The 22,989-nt window shown below is 50.1% G+C and overlaps 1 protein-coding gene across 3 annotated transcripts in view; it reads left to right on the top strand.

Moving 5' to 3' along the window:
* The window catches only part of CDK12 (cyclin dependent kinase 12), a 29,454-nt gene extending 6,994 nt beyond the window's left edge, over positions 1-22,460 (top strand). Inside the window, exons 2-16 of one of the 3 annotated variants that reach the window (XR_014591727.1) lie at positions 134-1,018; positions 4,596-4,772; positions 5,730-5,869; positions 7,039-7,209; positions 8,211-8,400; positions 8,858-8,914; positions 9,423-9,524; positions 10,770-10,847; positions 11,593-11,709; positions 12,294-12,425; positions 13,496-13,713; positions 15,746-16,189; positions 18,431-20,982; positions 21,045-21,113; positions 21,153-22,460. Coding sequence is in view for 2 of the 3 variants with exons in the window: in XM_083877652.1 (XP_083733778.1) it covers positions 134-1,018; positions 4,596-4,772; positions 5,730-5,869; positions 7,039-7,209; positions 8,211-8,400; positions 8,858-8,914; positions 9,423-9,524; positions 10,770-10,847; positions 11,593-11,709; positions 12,294-12,425; positions 13,496-13,713; positions 15,746-16,189; positions 18,431-19,107 (3,388 nt within the window). In the remaining variant the exon portion in view is untranslated. The other 2 variants (XM_083877652.1, XM_083877653.1) reach the window with 2 other exon arrangements.
* The last annotated feature ends 529 nt before the right edge of the window (positions 22,461-22,989 follow it).

Here is a 22,989-nt window from a genome sequence, read left to right as displayed (position 1 = left end):
TTTCAGTACCTTCAGTCTCCCCGACAGGTGTTGTGGACTCTGAGCTGACCAACACAGGATCCAGCTGTCGGTGAGTAGCTCAGAGGGCGAGAGAAGCTCCGTTTCATTTCTCTCCCCGCCCTTCTCTCCCCAGGAAATCCGTGAAGTCCCGGAGCCGCAGTCCTGGCTACTCAAGGCACTCATCTCACAGCAAAAAGCAGAGGTCTGGCTCCCGCAGTCGCCATTCCAGCATCTCCCCGACCAGGCTCCCGCTGAACTCCAGCCTGGGAGCAGAGCTCAGCAGGAAGAAGAAGGAGCGAGCGGCCGCCGCGGCCGCCGCAGCCAAGGTGGACGGGAAGGAGGCGAAAGGCTCCCCTGTTTTCCTGGCTAGGAAGGAGAACAGCTTGGCTGAACTGAAGGAGGCTGGGACGGAGTCTAAAAAAGTCACCAAAACCGTTAAACCCGAGAAAGCCGCGGACACGGACTCGGGTAATTTACTGTACACCAACGCGGAGCCCAAAGCCCCTGCGGAGACAACGAAATCCAAGGCGGAGGAGAACTCGGAGAGGAAACATCCTGTTCCACTTAGGGATTCCAAACCCACGGGAACAAAAGACTCGAAGCCCGTAGCAGCGGCAGAGGACCTGGTATCTCCAAAGGAGACAGACGCAGCGGAGAAGGAGATCCCACCTCCCCTCCCCGCCATCAAATCCCCTCCTCCACCTCTGCCCACCACCACCCCTCCGCCCCCCACGCCGCCGCTGCCGCCGCTGCCTCCGTCCCCCGCAGTCCCGCCGCTGCCTCCGCCCCCAGTGACTCCCGTTCAGGCCCCTCCTCCTCCAGCCCCAACGTCTTTGCCATCTTCTTCCCACCCAAGGACGTCTACTTTATCCTCCTCTCAGGTGAACTCCCAGTCCTCTGTCCAGGTGGCTACAAAAACCCAAGTGTCTGTGACGGCTGCTATCCCACACCTGAAAACTTCCACCTTGCCTCCGCTTCCGCTCCCCCCTATTTTAGTTGGGGAAGATGACTTGGATAGGTAAGGTCACACAGCAGAGCATCATCGCCTTGCATTTAAGAGCAAAGCCTTGAATAAAGAGGGGGGGTCTTTTTGGGGTTAGTTTTACAGTTTTAAGCTTATCCTGCAGAGTACAAGCGTGGTGCTGGTGTAAAGGAGTTATTCCAGGGCTGTTCCAGGCGTTGGCCCTGCCAGGTTTGTGTGGAGAGTTTTATGGTCTCGTGCAGGTTGTTGCCTCTTATCTCTGTGGGAAACGAGAGGTTTGGCTGCTGCTTTAGTGCTGCTTTGGTAAAGGTTTCACATCACTCCTTGCTCATGTTTATTACGGGGATGGAACGTGGATCTGGGATTTTTGCCTCTCTCTGTGTTGGAGCTGTTTGCACACTTACTTTAAAATTACTTTTATTTGTTTGTTTGCTTAATTCTTTAGGAACTTGTACTCAAGGAACAGGAAAAAGCTTAACAATTCCAATACAAGAACACAAACCAGAGCTTTTTCTGTTCCAGATTCACCAGCCACACAGGCCATGCCCACATGTAAAAATCACCATTGGTTTAATTTGATTATTGTCTTAATTCCTGAGTAATTGATGCAGTTCTTTATTGCTTGAGAAGCAGGTATTGTTTGTTTGAAAAAGTTTAAAAATGCATGAAACTGCACCTGCTTCAACATTATTTCCTGATAATTTCTGATCAAAATGTGCAGACTTGGCTCTGTCCTGTAATTGTAGCTCTGGCTGAGCTGGGGGTGGTTGTGGCTTCTGTGATGAACTGGTCTGAAAACCCCACTCTGGGTGTTTCTTTTGGTGAGAAGAAAGCAGCATAATATCCAGAATGGAGTGGAGAAGAAAAAAAACCCCAAATATTTAGGGTTTTTCTCTCCTTTTCTAGCTTTTAGTATGTTGCAATGCTGTTAACTTACAGTCATCAGTGATGCTTTTTTTTTTTTTTACTTGACTTGCTTAACCTGTAGTTCCCTAAAAACTCCTGTATCTTCCCAACCATCACTAAAGATGTGCTGGGATTGGGGAGTAAAGCACATTTTTAGTGACCAGTGTGGTACCCCACAGTTCTGACTTAATACAATCATTTTGTGGTGAAGTGATACATATTCAATAATTGAATTAATTCTCGTGGGTCAATCTGGTATTGATGGCAATCAGGGAAATGTTCTCACTGCCTCCAACCTAAAAGTGAGGCTGGTGTGTGTTTGTTGCCCTCCCTGAGCTGTGTGATGTTGTTCAGCAAATATTCCTGGTTTTAATGTCTCTGTGCTGAGCAGGAGCTTTGAGCTGTCTGATGATTCTCCCAACCCAAATACCAGGCAAAGCACATCCTGCTGTTCTGTTCCCTCCTTTCCAATCCCAAAAGTCATCCTGCAAATTTCTATTTTATTTTTTCAACCACTCACACCTAGAGCTCTTTTTTTTTTTTATCACCCAAGTGTGGCTTAGCTCTGTAAAAGTGTTTGATCCCTGACCTCAGGGGTGATGAGGGTGATGCTGGGGCTCAGTAAATGCCTCTGTGTGACTTTTTTCCCAATAAAAGGATGGGAAATCCCACTTGTTTTGCTGAGTCTGGTGGCAGTTCCATGTGGCCCTGACTGTGCAGAATCTCACCCTTCACCAGCTGCCTTCGTTTTTATGAGCAAAACTCTTTGAACTGGACTTTTGTCCTTGCTGAGCCTGGGGAACATTCCAGCCCCTGTGACAGATACAGGGTTGGAAATTGGGCTTTGAAGTGTCCAGGGACAGAACACACCTTGTTCAAGTGGAGCCTCTTTAACCTCTCCAGAATTACAACCTCCTGTAATGCTTTTAGGCCTGGATGGTTCATCAGGAGAGGAGGAAAAGCTGTTTAGGAGGAATTGGTTCAAATTTTGTCCTGGTTTGATGCAGAGTTTGTGCAGATTCCTGGGAGCACAGCTCTCACCTGGCTGCTGGAATCCCTGCTGGCTTTGGGGTGGCTATCCCTGCTGGCTTTGGGATGGCTATCCCTGCTGGCTTTGGGATGGCTATCCCTGCTGGCTTTGGGGTGGCTATCCCTGCTGGCTTTGGGGTGGCTATCCCTGCTGGCTTTGGGGTGGCTATCCCTGCTGGCTTTGGGGTGGCTATCCCTGCTGGCTTTGGGGTGGCTATCCCTGCTGGCTTTGGGGTGGCTATCCCTGCTGGCTTTGGGGTGGCTATCCCTGCTGGCTTTGGGGTGGCTATCCCTGCTGGCTTTGGGGTGGCATCCCTGCTGGCTTTGGGGTGGCATCCCTGCTGGCTTTGGGGTGGCATCCCTGCTGGTTCAGGGGAGAGGAGGAAAGGAGCTCCAAGGAGCCTTTGTTGTGTTCACTCTTGGTCTTTTCTCTGCTTGGGCAGCTCTGAAGGCTGTGTTTGGTTTCCACCCCCTGGTGACCAGCCCAGGTGTCCTGGGGGAACTGAGCTTAGAGGAACCGAGTGCTGCTATGCAAATAGGGAACTGAACAGATAAAAGGCAAGAAAATGGGAATTTTTGGTAAAAGGGTGAGAGCTGGGCACTGCAGGTTCACTCTCCAGACACATCTTTGTCCTTCCCACCCTGGTCTTACAAAGAAAATGATTTTGAGGACAAAGACTGAGTCTTTTAGTGGTGAATGTGGCAAAGTTCATTGTTGGACTTGATCTTTTCCAGCCTTAAAATTTTCCTGTGATTCTCTGTAGATATTTGAACGTGATTATTCCACTCCTAAGGATTTTGGTGTCAATGGGGGGAGAGTTTCAGTCCATCTGCCTCTCCCATTTCTGGTGTTTTTTGTCTTCCTCCTTCCTCAAGTAGATTTCACAAGAGGTTGTCGTGCAGATTAGGCAGTGTCTAATAAAATAATTAGGAAAACGACCTACTTCCATCAGTTCATTTATTCTGAAGTGTTAGACCTGATGGTAGAAGCACCAAACCTGCTCCTTGCTCTAAAAACAGACCTGGGGAGGCTGTTTGGATCTCCTAATTTTTTTCTTTTCCTGGTGAGGCAGAGATTTGCATGGAGAATTCGTGACTACTCAAACCTAGGAAGTCTCCTCACTGAATACATGAAAGAGAAAGTAGGTTCTGCTCATGTAAACCAAACTCCTGATGCCCTTGGTAATTGGATTTTAAAAATCAACTTTTGGTTCCTCGGCAGCAAGAGAGTTCAAGCCACATTTGAGTCCTTGCTAAGAGGTTAAAAGTTTCTTGTGGAGGAAGGTTTAACTCTGGGTCTGTATTTACAGTGGTCCTCACTAAGTCAAGCACTTAATTTTACGGTGATAAATGGAGTAAATAGAGGAAGTAAAGGTCAGAAAGTGGGTGCTGGCTGATCCCCTGAGCTGCCTCACAGGAAACTCCAAATTACTGATACTGATGTGTGCAAATTGAGCAAGTTCTAGTGTGTTCATTTCCTGATGTGCTCCACTCTGACACTTTTCTCTCCTGGTGTATTAACATTGTAACTTTAAGCTGTTTCATTTTATATTTGGATGTGCTAATTTTGACATTTAAGCCTCACATTGTCAACCAGAGAGCTGTTGTCCTGCAGTAGCTTTTTTTGTTTGTTTAACTGGCTCTGACTTTTGTGTTGTATTAACTTTTCGGAGTTTAGTCCAAAAGAGATTCTTCCTCCAAAACCTGTGAAGAAGGACAGAGAGCAGAGACCACGACACTTACTCACGGACCTCCCGCTCCCCCCAGAGCTCCCTGGGGGGGACCCATCTCCTCCTGACTCCCCAGAACCAAAGGCAGCCACACCACCTCAGCAACCCTTCAAAAAGAGACCAAAGTAAGGCTGAATTCATTTTTTTTATTATTATTTTATTTTAATCTTTGAGGTTTTTTAAGTCCCCGGACTCGTTTGAGAGCTTTTTATTGAGGGAAGTGAGATGAAGGAGAAAACAAGTTCCTATTTCTGTATTATTCAGTATAATGACTGATTCCTGTGAGTTGTTTCACTCAGCTAAAGGCAGCTTGCCCCATTCACTTGAGAATTAATGGTAGAAGTTGCTGGAGTGTGTCATGTCCAATCTTCAGCCACATCTACCCCAAAAGCTCTTTGATTCAGCTAGAAGAAACCTCTGGGTGAGCATCTCTGTATAAAGCTCTCGTTGCTTTCAAAAGTTGGTTGTTCCAAATGAGAGATTTGGAGTCTTTATGCACTTCCTGATTGAACTTGGGCCGTGGAGCTGCACTGGCACAGGGTGTCCAGGGAAGCTGTGGCTGCCCCTGGATCCCTGGAAAAGTCCAAATCCAGGTTGGAGGGGCTTGGAGCACCCCTGGGATAGTGAAAGGTGTCCCTGCCCATGACTGGATCATATTTCATGTCCCTTCCAATCCAAACCAGTCTGGGATTCCACGATTCCGTGCTCCATGGGGAACTTCCCCTGATAACAAATTCAAGCAGTTGTTTGGGGAGCAGAATCTCCTGATGTTTTGTACAGAGTGTTTTAAATAAAAATCAAACCTCCAGCATCCTGCAAAACATCCCAGACATTCATTTTTCTCCTGCTGTAGTGTGATTATGCCATCTAGGATAATATTTCTGTTCAGCAGTGCCTGTAGTGGGAGTAGTTGGGATAATACAGCAAAAATACATTAAACTGAACATTCCAGTTCTCGGAGTGCAAAGCCGACATGCCAGAGCTTTGATTTTGGGTTTTGGGGATTAACACAGTCGGGCAGGTGGGGTTTTGACCCTGAGCTGGAGCCCTGGGGTGTCTCACAGAGCTGTTCCCTCCTGCAGAATCTGTTGTCCTCGCTACGGGGAGAGGAGGCAGACGGAGAGCGACTGGGGCAAGCGCTGCGTGGACAAGTTCGACATCATCGGGATAATCGGAGAAGGGACCTACGGGCAGGTGTACAAAGCCAAGGACAAGGACACAGGTGAGGATGGCTCCAGGTAAATTCCACCTCGAGGCTGTGGTGGGTGTGCTCAGCTCCCTGCCAGTGCTGCTCCACAAAAACCTGCAGAACCAAGAGTGGTGTCAGCGCTGGGATCAACACTTCTTCCATCAGGTGTTTCCCAAAAAGGGGCAGAAGAGCAAGAGCTCTGGGGTCTTGAGTTTAGTGCCCAGGTTCCTGCTCTGCTGGTGAGGTGTGGTTTGATGCCTGGTCAGAAGGTTGTGGTGGCCACAGGTGCCAGCTGAACCCCTGCTTTTTAAATTGTCAGGCTTTACTGCAGCAGAGCTCGGGTGTCTTGGTTTGGAAAGACAGGTGTCTGTCAGGGAAAGCTGAAACCTCTCTTGGAATGGAGGATGTAAATCCTCTCCCTCCAAATTATAAGTTTGAAATTAAGGGGCTTTCAGGCAAAGGTATAGGAGTAGGAATAACAGTTATTTACTAGGAATATTAAAAATAAAAATGTAGTAGTATGAAAAAAAGCAAATAAACAAAAAAAAAAAATGCTGACAGAGTCAGAATACAGCCTGACACCCTGTTGGTCAAGGTGTTGGTAGCAGTCCAGCTAAGTCCTCCTGGAGTGACAGATGTGGTTCTGTTGAAGCAATGATTCTGTAGAAGGGTGTAGTTTCCTCTGAAAGTCCAGTGGTGCTGAGATGGGTCTGGTTTTCCTCTGGGAATCCAGTGCAAACAGGCTGTGTTGATGTTCTGAATGCCAGGTTTGATCCAGGTGGGAATTCCGGGCTCCTCCCCATGGGATGATGGAATTGTGTCAGCCCTGCAGGGAGCCTGGATGGGCCCTGGACAGCAGAGACCCCCTGGGGGAGGATGGGCCCTGGAAGGGATAAAGAAAAAACACTTCCCCAGCCAGTTCCAACAGATGGCAATAGAATACATACTTTTGGTTACATCTTACATTGCAACCCAAGACATTGGGAAATTCCAGGGTAAACTTCTGTTTCTGCTGCAGCAGGTTAGAAAAAGCACAGGTCTCATGTGAGAACTCCTAACAGAGTAAATTTAACCAAAACTAGTAGAGGTGTAACCAAAGCTGCTTCTACCATCCCTTGGTGGGCATTTCCCACGCTCAGGACTGCTCCCAACTTCCCTGGGAGCTCAGGTGAGCAGACTGTGACCCTGCTGTGCCCTGCCAGGTGAGCTGGTGGCTCTGAAGAAGGTGCGCCTGGACAATGAGAAGGAGGGATTCCCCATCACGGCCATCCGCGAGATCAAAATCCTGCGGCAGCTCATCCACCGCAGCGTCGTCAACATGAAGGAGATCGTCACGGACAAACAAGATGCACTGGATTTCAAGAAGGACAAAGGTACTGCTGGCTGTGAGGGGTGGTGTCCACCACGGATGTGTGGGGCTTTTTATCTTCTTTTCTTCCTGTTAGAGCTGGGATTAATACACGGGAGACACAGTTTTTGTGTTTAAATTTTGTATTTATTAATTCTTATCTGTAGTGCAGTCTCACCAATTGTGAGCTCTAACTCACAAGGTAGAAAATGGAGCCTTCTAACTCTTTCCAAGGTCTTAATCATAAGCTATCCAATGATGAGATGACACCTATATTATTTATACTTTTAACCCAAAAATTGACCACCCAAAGTCTGCAATTCAGACCTTTTTCACCCAGTTAGAAAAAAACACCCAAAACCATGAAGAGGAAGATGAAGAAGGACTTAGCCAAGACCCCAAATCCTCCATCTTGCCCCGTACTATAATTTATAGTAATATAAATCTAAGAATTTAGTATAAAGTTATATTATTATTACTTACATATTACTATATACTAAAAAAAAGCCTTTACAGGGTCAACTAAAAAAAAAGCCTTTACAGGGTCATTTTTAACACTGATTAGTGGCAATAAACTTACTAATAATGTAAAAAGTTCTCTGTCTTCAGTCACTGTGGAAAAAGAGAGTTCCAGCACCCCACTGGCTCTTGTTTGGGACATTCTCTTCCAGGAGAGAGAGAAGGGAGCAACCCAAACACAAGTTCAAACCATGCAGGGCAGTGAGCCTTCAACAAATTCTCCTGTAACAAATAACCAACCAATAATTTCAGAGGAAATTATTTTGAGTGTTACTTAATTTCAGATGTCAGCTTGGTGGGGCTACTTTGTTGTTTTGGGGCTTTTACCCCTTGAGGGAAAAGGACACCCGGTAAGCTCAAAACAGCACAGAACTGTTAAAAAAAAAACAACTCCAGCATCATTGTGCACAATAAGGACTCTTTCAACAATTGAATCTCCTTTCATTCCTCCTCGTTTTTTGTGTCTCTCCTTTTGTTTTCAACCATTTCTGTTTATTTTTATCCCAGGTGCCTTTTACCTTGTGTTTGAGTACATGGACCATGACCTAATGGGGCTGCTAGAATCTGGCTTGGTGCATTTCTCAGAGGACCATATCAAGTCTTTCATGAAACAGTTAATGGAGGGTCTGGATTACTGTCACAAAAAGAATTTCCTTCATCGAGACATCAAGTGCTCCAACATCTTACTGAACAACAGGTAACCCTTGGAGATGTCTCCAAGCTCTTTTCCCTGGGTTTAGCTGTGAGCACTCAGTGCTGTCCTCACCTTGGGTGTGGATATTCTCAGGAGTTCTGAGAATAATTTTATCCATAATTAAAACCAAATGTCTGAATATCCACCCCAAAAAATTCTTTGGGACATTGGCCTGTTGGGAAGGGTTTGTGATGCAGATGACACTGAATTATTTGTGATTTTTTTTTAAATTTGTATTTTTTTTGAAGCATTCTGTCAGAAGTGGAGAGTTAAGCCTGGCATGTCCAGCAGTAATTCCTGCAGATGTGACTTTGTGAGGCTTTTCTGCTGCAGGGAGGGGTTTCCTCACCCTTTAGCTGGGGTTTAAGTAGGAGTTGGGTTTTGATGGGTCCCTTACAGCTCAGTACATTCTGTGATTTAACTGTGATTTAAACCAGGGGCTGTTTTTTTTGTCTTCCAGTGGGCAGATCAAACTTGCAGATTTTGGGCTTGCCCGACTCTACAGCTCGGAGGAGAGGTGAGGAAGGGGAAAGGGTTTATCTGGGTGGGATGAGCTTCTTTCCTCTTAGTTATCCAAATAATCCCTCTCTTGTAAGTCCTGACAAATTGTTTTCAGTGGTATCATCTAGCATAACCCAGCTGTTGGACAAATACACTCCTGGCTGGTGTTGATAACTTCTCATTAGAAGAGCAGCCCAGAAGGAGCCAAAACTTCTTCTCTGCTTGCCTTTGACCTGCCCTGGAGCAGGTTTTGCTCCAAGATCAGTCACCCTTCAGTGATGGCAGCCTGCTGAGGGTCAGGGATTTTTAGTCTTGGGTACCTACAACAAGTCCTGATTCCTGTAAAATCCACGGTACCCCCTCAGCTGTTCTTAACCCATCCTGCTGCTCTGGAAATGCAGACATTTGAAACCCCTCTTAGTGCCAGTGACAGGTGTAAGTGCAGCTGGGAAGTAAAAGCAGTTTTTCAGGGTTTTGTGGCCCTTGGGATGAGTTTTATTTGTGTTTTTTTTTTGGCTTTGCAGCCGTCCCTACACCAACAAAGTGATCACGTTGTGGTACCGACCCCCGGAGCTGCTGCTGGGGGAGGAGCGTTACACCCCTGCCATCGACGTGTGGAGCTGTGGGTGAGTCCTGCTCTGCTCCCCTGCCTCTGCAAACAGCTCCTGAGCATCCCCAGGGCAGCTGCTCCTTCATTTGGGCCAGTTCCCACAGCTGGATGTGTCCCAGCCACACAGAGATAGGATGAGGCAGGAATACTTCACAGTGCTTTGCTGTGAAGGGTTGGGGATCTGTCCTCTCATTAAAATCACTTAGTAAAAACTCCTAGAATGAGGTTTTTCCTTGGTTTTGAAATGAGAAAGGGTAAAGAATAGAATTTTCACTGTTTAGAATACAAACCAACCTGATACTGATGTACCCTTGAGATCAAGAGGGGTGACACAGCCATGGAAGGGGGGGACGTATTTGCCCTGTGCTGCTCCCTCCTTCAGTGTGTTTTATAGAGAATTTCTCTCTTAACTCTTTAAGTTGCTGTTTGCCACTGATTTTTTTTTTTTTCAGCTAAAACATTTTTAAGATATCAGGAAGTTTCAGTAGTGCAGGAGCCTGGGCAGTTCAGCCACAAAGATGGAACATTTTTCCAAGTGATTCAGAAGCAGAGACTGGAGGATCCAGCAGTGGAACTGAGGCTGGATTCCCCAGAGTGTGCAATTCCCACAGGGATGTTCCCAGCTAAACTTCAGCAGGGATTATAACACAAAGAGAGGTTGGGAAAACCTGTAATTAATCATAATTACTGACTGTGAGGCCCAGTTGCTGCTCAGTTCCTGTTCCACATGCATGGGGTTATTCCCATTCCAGCCAGGTGCCTGCATCCCTCAGCTACTTCTGGCACTGATTCCTGGTGCCTTAAGGAGAGATGCTGAGGCCTGCAGGAATCAGAGGTGCTCCCTCTCTCCTCTCTTTCCCTGAGGGCTGTGTGTGCACAAACCCAGCTCCTCTGCTGACCCTGACAGCTTTGGACAGCTGGGGATGGCTCGGGCCAGCAGAGGGAAGTTGAAAATCGAAACAAAAGCTGAACCTGGAGGAAATGAGAGCTGTGGCTCTTTCTTTCATCACATTGACACATCCTCCTTTCCCTGCAAAGAGTTAACGTGTCAGGGGCTTCCTGCACGAAGCAGCCACTTGCAGGAGGTGATTCCCAGGAGCCCAGGGCTGGGGACTCCATACACACAGGTCACTTTGTCACTACAAGCCCTGATGCAAATCACCCTCCTCAGGCAAAGCCGCTCCCGAGCACAAACGCTGCCGTGTTCAGACGCTCATCCCCAGGGTTTGGTGTCGTGACCTCTTGCTTTTCCTCCTTCCAGCTGTATCCTCGGGGAACTGTTTACAAAGAAGCCTATTTTTCAAGCCAATCTGGAACTGGCTCAGCTTGAATTAATCAGGTAAAGCTTTGCACACGCATGTCTGTGAAGGGGAGGTGCTGCAGGAGCTGCTCTCGTGCACACAGGCAGCGAGTTAGGAGAGCCCTTGTTCTCTAACCTGCCTGGAAAACAGGGCCAGGAATGCCTGGGAGTGCAGATGGGAATAGTCAGGTGTCCACATCAGCATCAGGTGTGTGGTTGCTGATTTGTGTGCCCTCAGTAAACCTTGCTGTTTGCCGAGTCCAAAAATCACAAACCTGAATTACTTGTCGCACTGAAAGTTTTAATCCTGGAATGGTTTGGGATGGAAGGGACCTTAAAGCCCATCCAGTGTCACCCCTGACATGGACAGGGACACCTTCCACTGTCCCAGGGTGCTCCAAACCCTGTCCAGCCTGGCCTTGGACACTTCCAGGGGTGTAAAGTCCACAGCCTCTCTAGGCAACCTGTGCCAGGACTTCAATGCCCTTATTGTAAAAATACTAAAATTTAGTGAATTTGGAAAGTTTAAAGTAAGAAACATTAAGATTTTCAAATTTAGCAGTAAGAAAAATAAAATCTCATTGTTTTGATTTGTTTATAAACTCAAGCTCAACAATTCCCCTCTTCCTGATACCTCCTTTTATAACACCTCATCCGAGCCATGCCCAGCCCTGGATTATTCCTGCAGCGGGTTGCTTAGGAAAGGTGTTTTCCCTGGGTTTGGTGTCTCTGTGCTCCTCCTGGCTGGATTCCACCTGGCTGACTGTGTTTCCCTGCTCCCCAGCCGGCTCTGTGGGAGCCCCTGCCCAGCCGTGTGGCCAGATGTCATCAAGCTGCCCTACTTCAACACTATGAAGCCCAAGAAGCAATACCGGCGGCGCCTGCGCGAGGAGTTCTCCTTGTGAGTGGGGCCAGGCTCCCTGTGCCCTCTCCAGACACCTCCTGTGCCTCCAGAGAGGTTCCCTGGGGCTGGGGGCTGTGCTGGGAGCTCTCCTGGGGGTGTGTGGCATCTTCAGGGGGATGTTCTGTGGTTGTGGGAGTTGAGGCAGAGGTGCTTTTCATAAACGGCAAAAATCGGAGTGGGAATGTCATGGAATATCCTCAGCTGGAAGGGACCCACTGGGGATCATCCAGTGCAGCTCCTGGCCCTGCACAGACACCCCAAAAATCCCACCCTGTCCCTGAGAGCTTTGTCCAAACCCTCCTGGAGCTCTGGCAGCTTTGAGGCCATGCCCATTCCCTGGAGAGCTGTTCCAGTGCCTGAGCATCCTCTGTGGGGGGAAAAAACCTTTCCCAAAATCCAGCCTAAACCTCCCAGGCTCAGCTCCAGCCACTCCCCACGCCTGCTGCCTGCCCTGCTGGTGCCTTTGAGCTGCTGCATCGTGAGCAATGAACTCTGGCTGTGTGGATTCCCCATAGGCTGAGGTGTCCCTCTGACACTGAGCTTTTCCATGGACTCATCCACGTTTGCCACTGTCCCCACAGCATTCCCTCGTCTGCCCTGGACCTGCTGGACCACATGCTGACGCTGGACCCTGGCAAACGCTGCACAGCAGAGCAGGCCCTGCACAGTGACTTCCTGAAGGATGTTGACCTCAGCAAAATGGCACCTCCAGAGTAAGTCCCAGCTCCCATCCTCTCCCCCTTCGAGCTTTGAGAAGGAGATAAGGTGTTTTTTTCAGTCAAAATTGTGATTTCTGGGTTCTTCTCTCTGCTCTGCCCTTGTATTTGGTCTTGTTGTTGTGCCAGTGGGTTTTTCTGTGCTGTCGGTTTTCTGCCTGATCTCAGGCTGGGTTTATAAAGCCCAATTTAATGTTTGTAAGGTGCTCTAAAGCTCTGCTGGAAGTAGGTGTAGCACATCCTTGTCTCTGCCCTGGAGAAGTACTCAGGCCTCATTAAGGCTGTGTGTTAATTGACTGCCAGGGTTGAGCAGTGTCACTCAATTTTCTCCCACTCCAATCAAGCAGATGATAAAACTACGACTGGTTTGTGTGAAAATGCAGCCACAGCTTTTGAGATCCCTGTTTTCTTCAGTGTTTCTCAAGGAAGGGCCTTTCCTAACACTCCCAGAGGTTGCACTCACTGGTTTTGTGTTTCCTGCAGTGAGATCCCAGCACATTCAGGGATGAGATCCCAGTGCAAAGTAAATTATTTTTACACTGCCTTTCCTGGCTCTAGGACCTGCCCCTTCCTGTGATGGTCTGGCTGCAGTCAGGGATCATGGAATCCCAGGATGGTTTGGTTGGAAGGGACCTTAAAACTCATCCAGTCCCACCCCTGCCATGGGCAGAGACATCTTTCATTATCCCAGGCTGCTCCAGCCTGGCTTTGGACACTTCCAGCTTCTCTGGGCAATCCATTCCAGCCCTTCAGCACCCTCACGGGGAGGAATTTCTTCCCAATATCCCTTGCTGAGTCCATTTCTCCATCTGTAAAAGAGGAGCAGCATTCCATCGATCTACAAAGCTGCATCATGGAATGGTTTGTGTGAAAAGGAACCTTAAATCTCACCCAGGCTGGCCATGGCCAGGGACACCTTCCACCATCCCAGGTGGCTCCAAACCCCATCCAGCCTTGCCTGGGACACTTCCAGGGATCCACAGCTTTTTCTGGGCACCACCATCAGTGGGTTTTGAGGACTCCCTTGGTTTCCCTGCCATGTTTTTTCACTCACTGCTCTCTTGCAGCCTCCCCCACTGGCAGGATTGCCACGAGCTGTGGAGCAAGAAGCGCCGGCGGCAGCGGCAGAGCGGGATGGCCGTGGAGGAGCCTCCGGTATCAAAAGTTTCTCGGAAAGAAACTACCTCTGTTACAAGCACAGACACTGTGAAAAACAACAACAGCAGTCCTGTGCCCCCCCAGCCTGCCCAGCTCAAAGCAGAGCCTGGTGCTGCAGATGCAGTAGGTCAGTGCCCACCTGGGTCTTGGAAAAAAGGTTCCCTCCCTGGGTGTGGGAGGTTTGTGTCTGTTTTTTTTAAGCCAGTCTGGTTGTTTCACCTCTAATTCTGCAGAAAGGGCATTCCAGGCTCTTCCTGTCCTCGTTTCTTTTATTCTTTTTTTTTTTTTTTCCTCCTCTCTCTGCTGTGAAGACGCAGAAGGATCTGTCTGGTCTTTAGAAGTCACTGATGAGCTGACTGTGAATTTGTTCTGAGCTGTGTTATTAGTTCTAAAAGAGGATGGGTGATGAAAGGAGTCGTTGAGTCACTTCAGCCAGTGGAGGAACAAATTGTAGGAATCATAGGCTGGAAGGTGTAGCCACGTCCAGGGTGTGCAAATGGGCTGAAGTTTGATCTTGTTGATACAATATATGAAAATTAGGTGTGGGAAGTGTCAGGCTGGTGGGCAAAAAGGTAATTATTGCACTTTGCTGCAGAAAAGGTCATCCAGACTGGCAGGACCTGGACTTGTGTACTGTTCCAAGCAGTGACCAAACCCCCCTGTGCCCAGAAAATAGTTGGAGGGAAGTAATGTGGATTTACACAAAGCTGCCCTGATTGTTCTGTAGAAGCCTTAGAAAAACCCAGATATGGGCTAAGGCTTCCTTTGTGTCCAATGCTGTGCTGACAAGTAACGAGGAAGACAGTTCTTGCTCCAGGGAATGCACAATCCATGTGTTCAGTGAAACATGGCAGATGGACAAAAGGTGGTGCTTGGATTAACAAACAGCTGGGAAAAGAATGTCCCGTTCTCCATTGCCTACCAGCAAGAGAAGCTCCATTTTAAGCTGCTGAAACCAAACCCTTGCACCCTTATTCCCAAAAAGTTCCAGCGTCACCGTCAGTGTGAAGGGACACCCTTGTCACTTGTCATTGGGCTGTGAAGGGAGGTGATGCCACTCCCAGGATGTATTTTAGGATAACCTGGATCCTCGCAGGTCAGGACAGAGTCCTGTGATCCCAGGCCAGCTCCCAGCAAGGAATTGCCTTCTGCTTGACCTAATTCCTTGTGCTGTGTCAGGGAACACGCCCTTCCTGCATCCCAAAGAGCAGCTCAGCCCCATCCTGGGAAACCTTCCCAGAGCAGGAGGGAGTGATTTGGATCTGTGGGGATCTCGGGAGGGGCCAAGCTGTGACTGCCCTGCTGTGGGCTCGGGGCTTCAACTGCCATCTTCATCCATTGCCCCCTCACCCCGCCACCACCATAGCCTGGTATCCTTGGGATGCCCCACTTCCCAAACCCAGGAGTGGGGCCGTTTGTCTTGGCTGAGCTGATTCTGAGCAGCAGCCAGGTGTGCCGTGGTGCTGGGGAGGTGTGGGAGCAGTGCAGCAGCAGCTCTGTGGGTGCAGTGTGTGTGCAGTGCCACGGGGTGCTGCTGCCGTGCCACCGGAGCACTGCATCCCGAAATCCTCCTCACGGAGCATCCCTGCCTTCCCCCAGCCTGGGGACAGGGACAGGGGGTGTTCAGGTGCTGTGGGACGTGGACAAGGGGTCTTCAGTGCTGTGGGATGTGGAGGAGGGGTCTTCAGTGCTGTGGGATGTGGATCATGGCTGTGGGATGTGGAGAAAAGGGTATTCCTGGCTATGGGATGTAGGAAAGGGGCTTTCAGTGCTGTGGGATATAGAAAAGGGTTGTTCCTTGCTGTGGGGTGTGTATGATGGCTGTAGGACATGGGGAGCAGGTGTTCCTCGCTATGGGACATGGAGAAGGGATGCTCCTTGCTGATAGATGTGGATCATGGCTCTAGGATGTGGAGGAGGGGTATTTATTGCTGTGGGATGTAGATCATGGCTGTGGGACGCAGGGAAGGGATGCTCCTGCCTGTAGGACATGGAAAAGGGGGGTTGTTCATTGCTGTGGGGTGTAGATAATGGCTCTGGGGCATGTGGAAGGGCTGTTCCTGGTTTGGAGTGTGGGGAGGGGCTGTTCATTACCACATGCAATCCCAAGACCCCAAACCTCACCTCCCCCGCTGTCCTCCCCGCTGTGTGTCCCGCAGGCCTGGGCGACATCACGCAGCAGCTGAACCAGAGCGAGCTGGCCGTGCTCCTGAACCTGCTGCAGAGCCAGACCGACCTGAGCGTGCCGCAGATGGCCCAGCTGCTCAACGTCCACTCCAACCCCGAGATGCAGCAGCAGCTGGAGGCTCTCAACCAGTCCATCACGGCCCTGACCGAGGCCACGGCGCAGCACCACGAGCCCCCGGCGGCGGCGGAGGAGGCCGTGGAGGAGCGGCCGCCCGCGGAGGTGCCGGAGGAACAGCAGACTCCGGACGCAGCCAGCGCTCAGGGAGACATGCAGAACGTGCTGGCCGTTCTGCTGAGTCAGCTCATGAAGAGCCAGGAGCCTGGGATAACCCTGGAGGAGAGCAACGGGGAGAAGAGCAGCGAGCAGCAGCGGGGGCCCAGGAAAACCCCGACGAGGCATCCCGAGGAGAGCACAGGTAAATGAATGTGGTGTGAGGACTGAGAGCATCCCCAGCCTGTGCTGCTGGTTGAGCCGCAGCCAGGAATGAGATCTTGGAGTGTGTTGGGGGAAAGGCAGCAGGGGAGTGGATGGGAGGAGGGAAGGGGGATAGGATGTGGTTGGACATCAGGAGAAAAGACCCTGACCCCCTCCCTGCGGTAAGTGCTGGACTGCTCAGGAGGTTGAACAGCTGCAAACAGGCAAATATTTCCCTAAAATCCATGAGGGCTCCACTGTGAATGGGCCAGTGAAGGTGAATTGGAAGTTTTGGGGATTGCCCAAAAATGCAAGGGAAGTTTAGAGGGTCAGTTCTTTCTCAACCTCCCCCAGCAATCAGTTTGCATGTCCGGAGAGGTTTTTTGGCTGCATCTCTGCGTTTTTTCCCAGCTCTTTTTCACCATCCCTTCCCTGGCCTCTTGAAAAATAAATAAGTAAATAAATAAAACCTGCAGAGATGATTTTAAAGAATTGAAATAGTGGTGAGTGCTGACGGGAGGGATAGTTGCAGCTGTGTAGGTAAAACCTGGTTCTACCCGGAGCTGATTTTTGAGCCCTGAAACTCAGCAACTCCTGAAGCTGAACCAAAACCGCTGCTTCTTATAGTGAGAGTTTAAAAAAAAAAAAACAACAGACCTGCTTGTGTCAGTGAGCTCTCGGATTTCCTTTCCAAAGGTGAGTGTAAATGTCTCCATGTCTTTTTTTTTTTTGTTTTGTTTTTTTTTTGTTTTGTTTTGTTTCTGTTGATTTTTTGAATTTATTAGCAACAGCCTGTGACGACCTCACCAAATTGTAGAAGCGCCTCCTGAGTATGTCTCAGACTCTCCGGGGAGCCTGTTTTGGCCCGATCCCACCTCCTGCAATGTAGCTGAACGTGCTGTGTTCTCGTGCCTTCAACACCCGCCCACCACGAGCCAGTTGTGATCGTGCTTTTTTTTTTTTTTTTTCTTTTTTTTTTCTTTTTTTTTTCTTTTTTTTTTTTTCTCCTCCTCCTTTTTTTTTTTTTTTGTTGTTGTTGCCCTAGTCCTGGAAGATAACTAGGTTACTGTAGAGCAGATGGAATTCGATGCCGTTGTTCTCTGTTGATAATTCTTTGGAATGATTTGCTGTCCCCCAGATCAGCTTGGCTTTTACAAATTTTACCTGAAGATTGTTTTGTTTTTGTTTTTTTTTCTTTTTCGTTGTTGTTTTATTTTTTTTTTCTGGATTTCAATACAATCTAGTTTTCAAAGTGGACTGACGGATACGGGTGGAGGGGTGGTCCTGGAAGACTACTGGTTTTCACAATAAAGTTTGACCTTTTTAATAACCAGTTTTGCCAATGTTTTGAGGATCTGATTCCAACAAAAGGTGTCCGTGGGCTCTGCCATCGCCAGGGGGAAGAGGGAGAGGAGGCAGCTCAGGTGTGTTGCTCCAGAGGAGGCAGGGCTGGCTTTGGGAGGGGAGCAGGTTGTGTCACCTCAGGGGACAGTGCTCTGCTCCCTCTCCCCCCTCCCAGCCAGGCCCCTTTGTGTTTCCTCGGCGTCTCAGGCCGGGACAGAGCAGGGGGGGCTGGGGTTAAACGGAGCTTTGTTCTTCCAGGAGGGAAACGATCCCTGATTTGGGAAGAAATCAGGGGTGAAGAAGGGGCAGGGGGGAGGAAGCAGAGGTGCTTTTCTCGTGCTCAGGACAGTCTGTACATACTCGGGGGGGTGAGCTTGTTCTGGACTCTGTTGGCAATGTCGGGCAGCGGGGCCGGGGTCAGTGGGAGGGGGCAGCAATGGGTGCCCCGCTGCCCTGGGGGTGCCCTGGGGGCTCTCAGGAGCTGGCACAGTGTGCTGGGCTCGGCTTTGTGTTTTTCCAATCCAGCACACCCTGGCCACGCTCCCCGGAGCCGGAGCCGCGTCCCTCTGGCACCGGGGGGAGCTCGGGCCTGGCGTGTGGCTCCACATCTGCCTCCTGCTCAGAATTAGCCTTTGATCCAGAGCGGGAATTCCCTGCCTGGGTGCCCAGGTGTTAGGACAGCTGTTGCCGCCGAGTTGGGTGCGCGGGGCCGGGGCGAAAGCGTTAATGAACATTGTTAATGAACGTTGATCTCCCAGCCCAGCGTTCAGACTCTCCCTCTCCGCCTCTTCCCAGAGCATCCCAGAGCGGGCGGCCTCGGCAGGGCTTGGTTTGGTTTGCTTAGAAATGTCTTTGTGTCTGTTTGAAACGGTGTTTAAAGGAAATCACCCTTCCACAGCGTGTCCTCCTGGCATTGTGCCACCAGAGAAGAGACCCCCCGAGCCCCCCGGACCGCCGCCGCCTCCTCCCGTGCCCGAAGGGGATCTCTCCGGAGCAGCCCAGGAGTTGAACCCGGCCGTGACGGCTGCGCTGCTCCAGCTCCTCTCCCAGCCAGACCCGGAGCCGCCAGCCCCACCTGCCCCGGACTACGGCCGTTCCCACCCCGCCAGGACTTACAGCACCGACAGCAGCTCCGAGGCCGGATTCGGAGCCGAGGAGCTCAACCCGGGCCAGACTCTGCTAGAACCTTCTGCCCAGCCCCTGGGGAAAAGCAGGACCTTCTTGGGCTCCGTGAGCCACCTCGGGGAGAGCAGCAACTACCAGGGCACGGGCTCGGTGCAGTTCCCGGGGGACCAGGACCTGCGCTTCGCCAGAGTCCCCGTCGCCATCCACTCGCTGGGGCAATCCTTCGCCAAATCCGAGGGGAGCAACAACAGCAACAACGTGCTGGTACATCCAGAGGCCAAAATGCAGAGTTACGGCGAGTTGGGGCCGGGAACGGCCGGTTCCAGTGGGGCAGGAACAGGTCACAGCTGGGGTGCCCCAACCCAGGCGCCGTCTTCCTACGGGAAGACTTTCCGAGGGCCTGGCCGAGTGCCTCCACGGGGGGGCCGGGGCCGGGGGGTTCCCTACTGAGATTCCCCCTTGCCTCTCTCTCCTCCTTTAGCCACAGGACTTGATTTTTTTTTTTTTTTTTTTTTTTTTTTTAATTTTTTTTTTTTTTTTTTGGCCAGAGCAAGGTCTCGTCCGCATTTCAGCTGCTGCTGCAGAGCTCCCTGGGCATCCCTCCCTTGCTCAGGAGCTGCCAGAGGGTCCCCACTGGCTTCCCATGCTTGGTTAGTGATAAAAATAATCCCAGCCCCGCAGCAAACTGAGCCAGGAGGGGAGGGATTGATGGAAAAGTAAGAATGGAAGGAAGAAGGAATTTTTTTAAATGCTGTTTTCCTCAATCTGGGCACCAGAGTTGGCCAGTGGGTCAGGGAGGGCTGGGGGAAGGTTTCTTCCCAAAGCGGTTTTTTGTTTTTGTTGTTGTTGTTTGTTTTCCCCATTTCCTTAAGAGAAAAAAAAAAAAAAAGAAAAAAAAAAAAGAAAAAAAAAATGAAAAGGGGAATTTATTGATGCAGAGGCACCTGGATGGGTTATCCCAGCAGTGGGGACCTGGGATGTGACACTGGTTATGTTCAATTTATCTGATGTTTCCTTTCTTTCCATAAAGCGTCCAGTTTTTCCTCTGCTCCAGGGCCAGTCCTGTCCCCTGTGACAGCAGCCTTAGTACATTGATTTTTGGGAAGGGTCTCTCCCTCCTGCTGTAACTTAGCAGTTGGGATTTTCTTCTTTTTTTGGTCTTTTTTTTTACTTTTTCTTTTTTTAAGAGCCGCAGAGAACACCTCCCTGAAAAAAACAGGGATTTCTGTCACTCGTAACTTCCAGAACACTTCAGGAATTAAAAAAAGGGAACAAAAATCCCAACACCTGGTGGGATTTGCCACCAGATGGGAGTGATTTGTCCCCGGAATCCTGGGCTGGTGCTGCCCATCCTGCCGAGGTCGGTCGCATCTCAGCCCTTTGAGGTTTTCCAGGTGTTCCTGTGTCATTTCCATGAGCATATTTCTATTTTTGTTGTTGTCAAGGAAGTATTTACGCTGGATTTTCTCCTCCCGCAGACCCTTGCGCTGTTCATTTCAATGAGACTTAAAAAGAGATGAATAAAACAAAGGTACCTATTTATCAGCTTTTTTTTTTTTTTCCTCCCGAGTAGGCCTTTCCTATGGAAAACATTTAATTTTAGAGCCGACAGTTGTGGAGTGTTAAAGGGGAGGGGAATTTTGGGGTGGGCCAAGAGACCTTCTTGCTACTAACAGGATTTAATTTCTTTTTTATACAGAGAGATAAATTTAAATAAATGCACCTGAATAGGGTGATACTTCTCCACCTGGGGAGATCCTGCCTTACCCAGCTTGGCCGTGGGAGGAAGGAAGGGAGAGAAATTAAATATATAGATATATTTTTTATTTTTATTTGCTGGTGATGTGCAGGGCCCGGCGGCTCCCAGCACTGGGGAGCGATGCTGTTTGCAGAATTCCCACTGGAAATTTGTAGGGTTTGGAAATCTTTTTTGTGTTGGTTTGTTTGGGGTTTTTTTGGTTTTTTTTTTTTGTTTTTTTTTTTAATTTAGTTCATGCCTGATGTGCAGAGAGGAAAAAAAAAAAAGAGAAGTTCTGTGAGACACAGAGTGCACTGAACCCACCGAGAGGCTTCAGAGGAGTTTAATTTCTTTATTTTCCTTTTTCCCAGCACCAGCTCCAGGCTGCCATGGAGCTGCTGCTGTTCCTTTTCTCCCCAATCCCATCCTCTTTGGAAGGGAAAGTCTCGTTCCTGTGCTGAATCCTCTTAGGAAGCCGATGCCTATTTATTGTCTCTCCAAATTGGCACATTCCCAGCAAAGCTGCCGGGAACGAGCCGTCCTCGACCTGCTCCTTGTGTCGGTGTCGTCCCGGCTTTGGGGGCCCAGTTTGGGGGGGTCAGCCCCAGTTTGGGGGGGTCAGTCCCAGTTTAAGGGTGATCAGTCCCAGTTTAGGGGTGATCAGCCCCAGTTTGGGGTGGTCAGCCCCAGTTTAGGGGTCACTGGTCCCAGTTTAGGGGTGATCAGTCCCAGTTTGGGGTGGTCAGTCCCTGTTTAGGGGTCACTAGTCCCAGTTTAGGGGTGATCAGTCCCAGTTTGGGGGGCTCAGCCCCAGTTTAGGGGTCATTAGTCCCAGCTGAAGGGTCACTGGTCCCAGTTTAATGGGGATCAGTCCCAGTTTGGGATGGTCAGTCCCAATTTAAGGGTCACTACTCCCGGTTTAGGGGTCACTAGTCCCAGTTTGGGGTGGTCTCTCCAGCTGGGTGTCCCCAGCCCCCTCTGGCACAGCTCCATCTCTTGCAGCAGGGCTGGGAAGGGGCTCAGGGCTCCTGTCCCACCTCCAGCCAGGGATGGACATTCCAAGCATCTGTTCCCTGGCCGATGGCAGCTGCCAGCTGTCCCCAGGGGCTCCTGTGGAAGGTGATTCTGCCATTCCCTTCTCTGAGCCCCCGACCTCACTCGTTATTCCACTCCCAGTGGCTTTTCCTAACTGGTCCCAGCACAAGCCTTTCAACCCCTGCCAGGGCCACGGGGTCTGATCCTGGCCAGATCCTGGGAGGCTGTGCCACCACTCCTGGCTTCCATCACCTCTTATTCTTTTATTTCCCCACCCTTTTATTTTTTATTATTTTTTTATTATTATTTTACCTTTTTTCCAACGCTCTGCACAAAGAAGACAAAAGGATTCGCGCTGTTGGGTGGGATTTGTGCATTTAGAAGGATTTAAGCTGGTGCAGTTACAAACAAGGGGGTGAGGGCAGCTCCCCCTTCCTTCCCCCCATCCTGGCTCTGGGTTCAATCCCAAATTCTCCCTCTGTAGCAGTTCCCAGCAGAGACGCCTCTGGTCAGACTCTTACTGTACCTCTCTCCCGAGTTTCCTTTGGAGACCGAGCGCGCCTTTTTTCGGTTGTACCTTTGTCTCTGTACAGATATTTTGTAATATATTAAAATTTTTTTTTCTTTTCAGTTTATAAAAAAAATGGAGAAGTGGAGATTGGAAAATTAAATATTTCCTGTTACTGTATCTTGCTTGCCTTTTGCTCCGTTGCTTCCCCGTGTAGCCTTTGGAATCGCACGGTAACTTGTGTTTTCCTTGGAAAGCCTTTTATTCCCTCCTGGTGAGAGGGGTGGGATTTGGCATTGCCAGCCTCTGCAAGCCCCCAAATTCCACTCTCTAATTAAGCTCCGAGCCATCATTAGCCCTGGCTTTCCCCTCCACTCAAAGGGAGATGCCCAAGCTGGAGCAGGGGATGGTTTGGTTAAGGTGAAAACAGGAAACCTGGAGCTGATGGGAAGGGGGGAGAGGGATGGTGCTGCAGGATTTGAGCTTGAAATTTGGCCTGAAAGCTTCTCCCAGCTCCTGGCAGCCCTTTGGGCACTGGAGAGGTGCCTGGAGGGGATGGGTTGTGCTCCAGCAGGGACAGGGAGCTGTGCCTGTGTCATCGCCTTCCCCCACAGAAACCCCTCCATGACATTTCTCTGTGCCGCTCCCACCCCATCGTGCCTCCTGAAGGACTCGGGAGGGTTTGGGATTGGGAATTTGCTCCTGGAATCGCCTCCCTCCTGCTCGGCCAGACCCTCCCCGGGCTGAGGAGTCTCCAGGCCGTGTCTGTGCCGTCTCCCGTTCCAGCCCCGGCTTTCTCGCTCTCCTTTTGCCTGGTTCCGATCCCTGCGCTGACACCTCTTAAAATATATCCCTGTGCAGATGGTGGGGGGGTGGCGGCGCTTCCCGGTGCCTGCGAGAGCAGGAGCGACCCCCCAGCGCCCACCCGGCTCCCCTGATTTATGGAGGGGCAGCTGGGCCCCGTGCACTCGGCTGGGTCCTGATCCACCCTCTGCTCCCTGCCCGCGGCTCCATCCCGAGCTCCCTCCATCCCATCCCATCCCATCCCATC

The sequence above is a fragment of the Zosterops lateralis genome (genome assembly GCF_965231275.1).
Source record: "Zosterops lateralis genome assembly, chromosome: 24".
In the NCBI taxonomy this organism is placed as follows: Eukaryota; Metazoa; Chordata; class Aves; order Passeriformes; family Zosteropidae; genus Zosterops; species Zosterops lateralis.
Note: the sequence above shows the minus strand (reverse complement) of the source record. Positions and strands in the feature narration are given on the sequence as shown.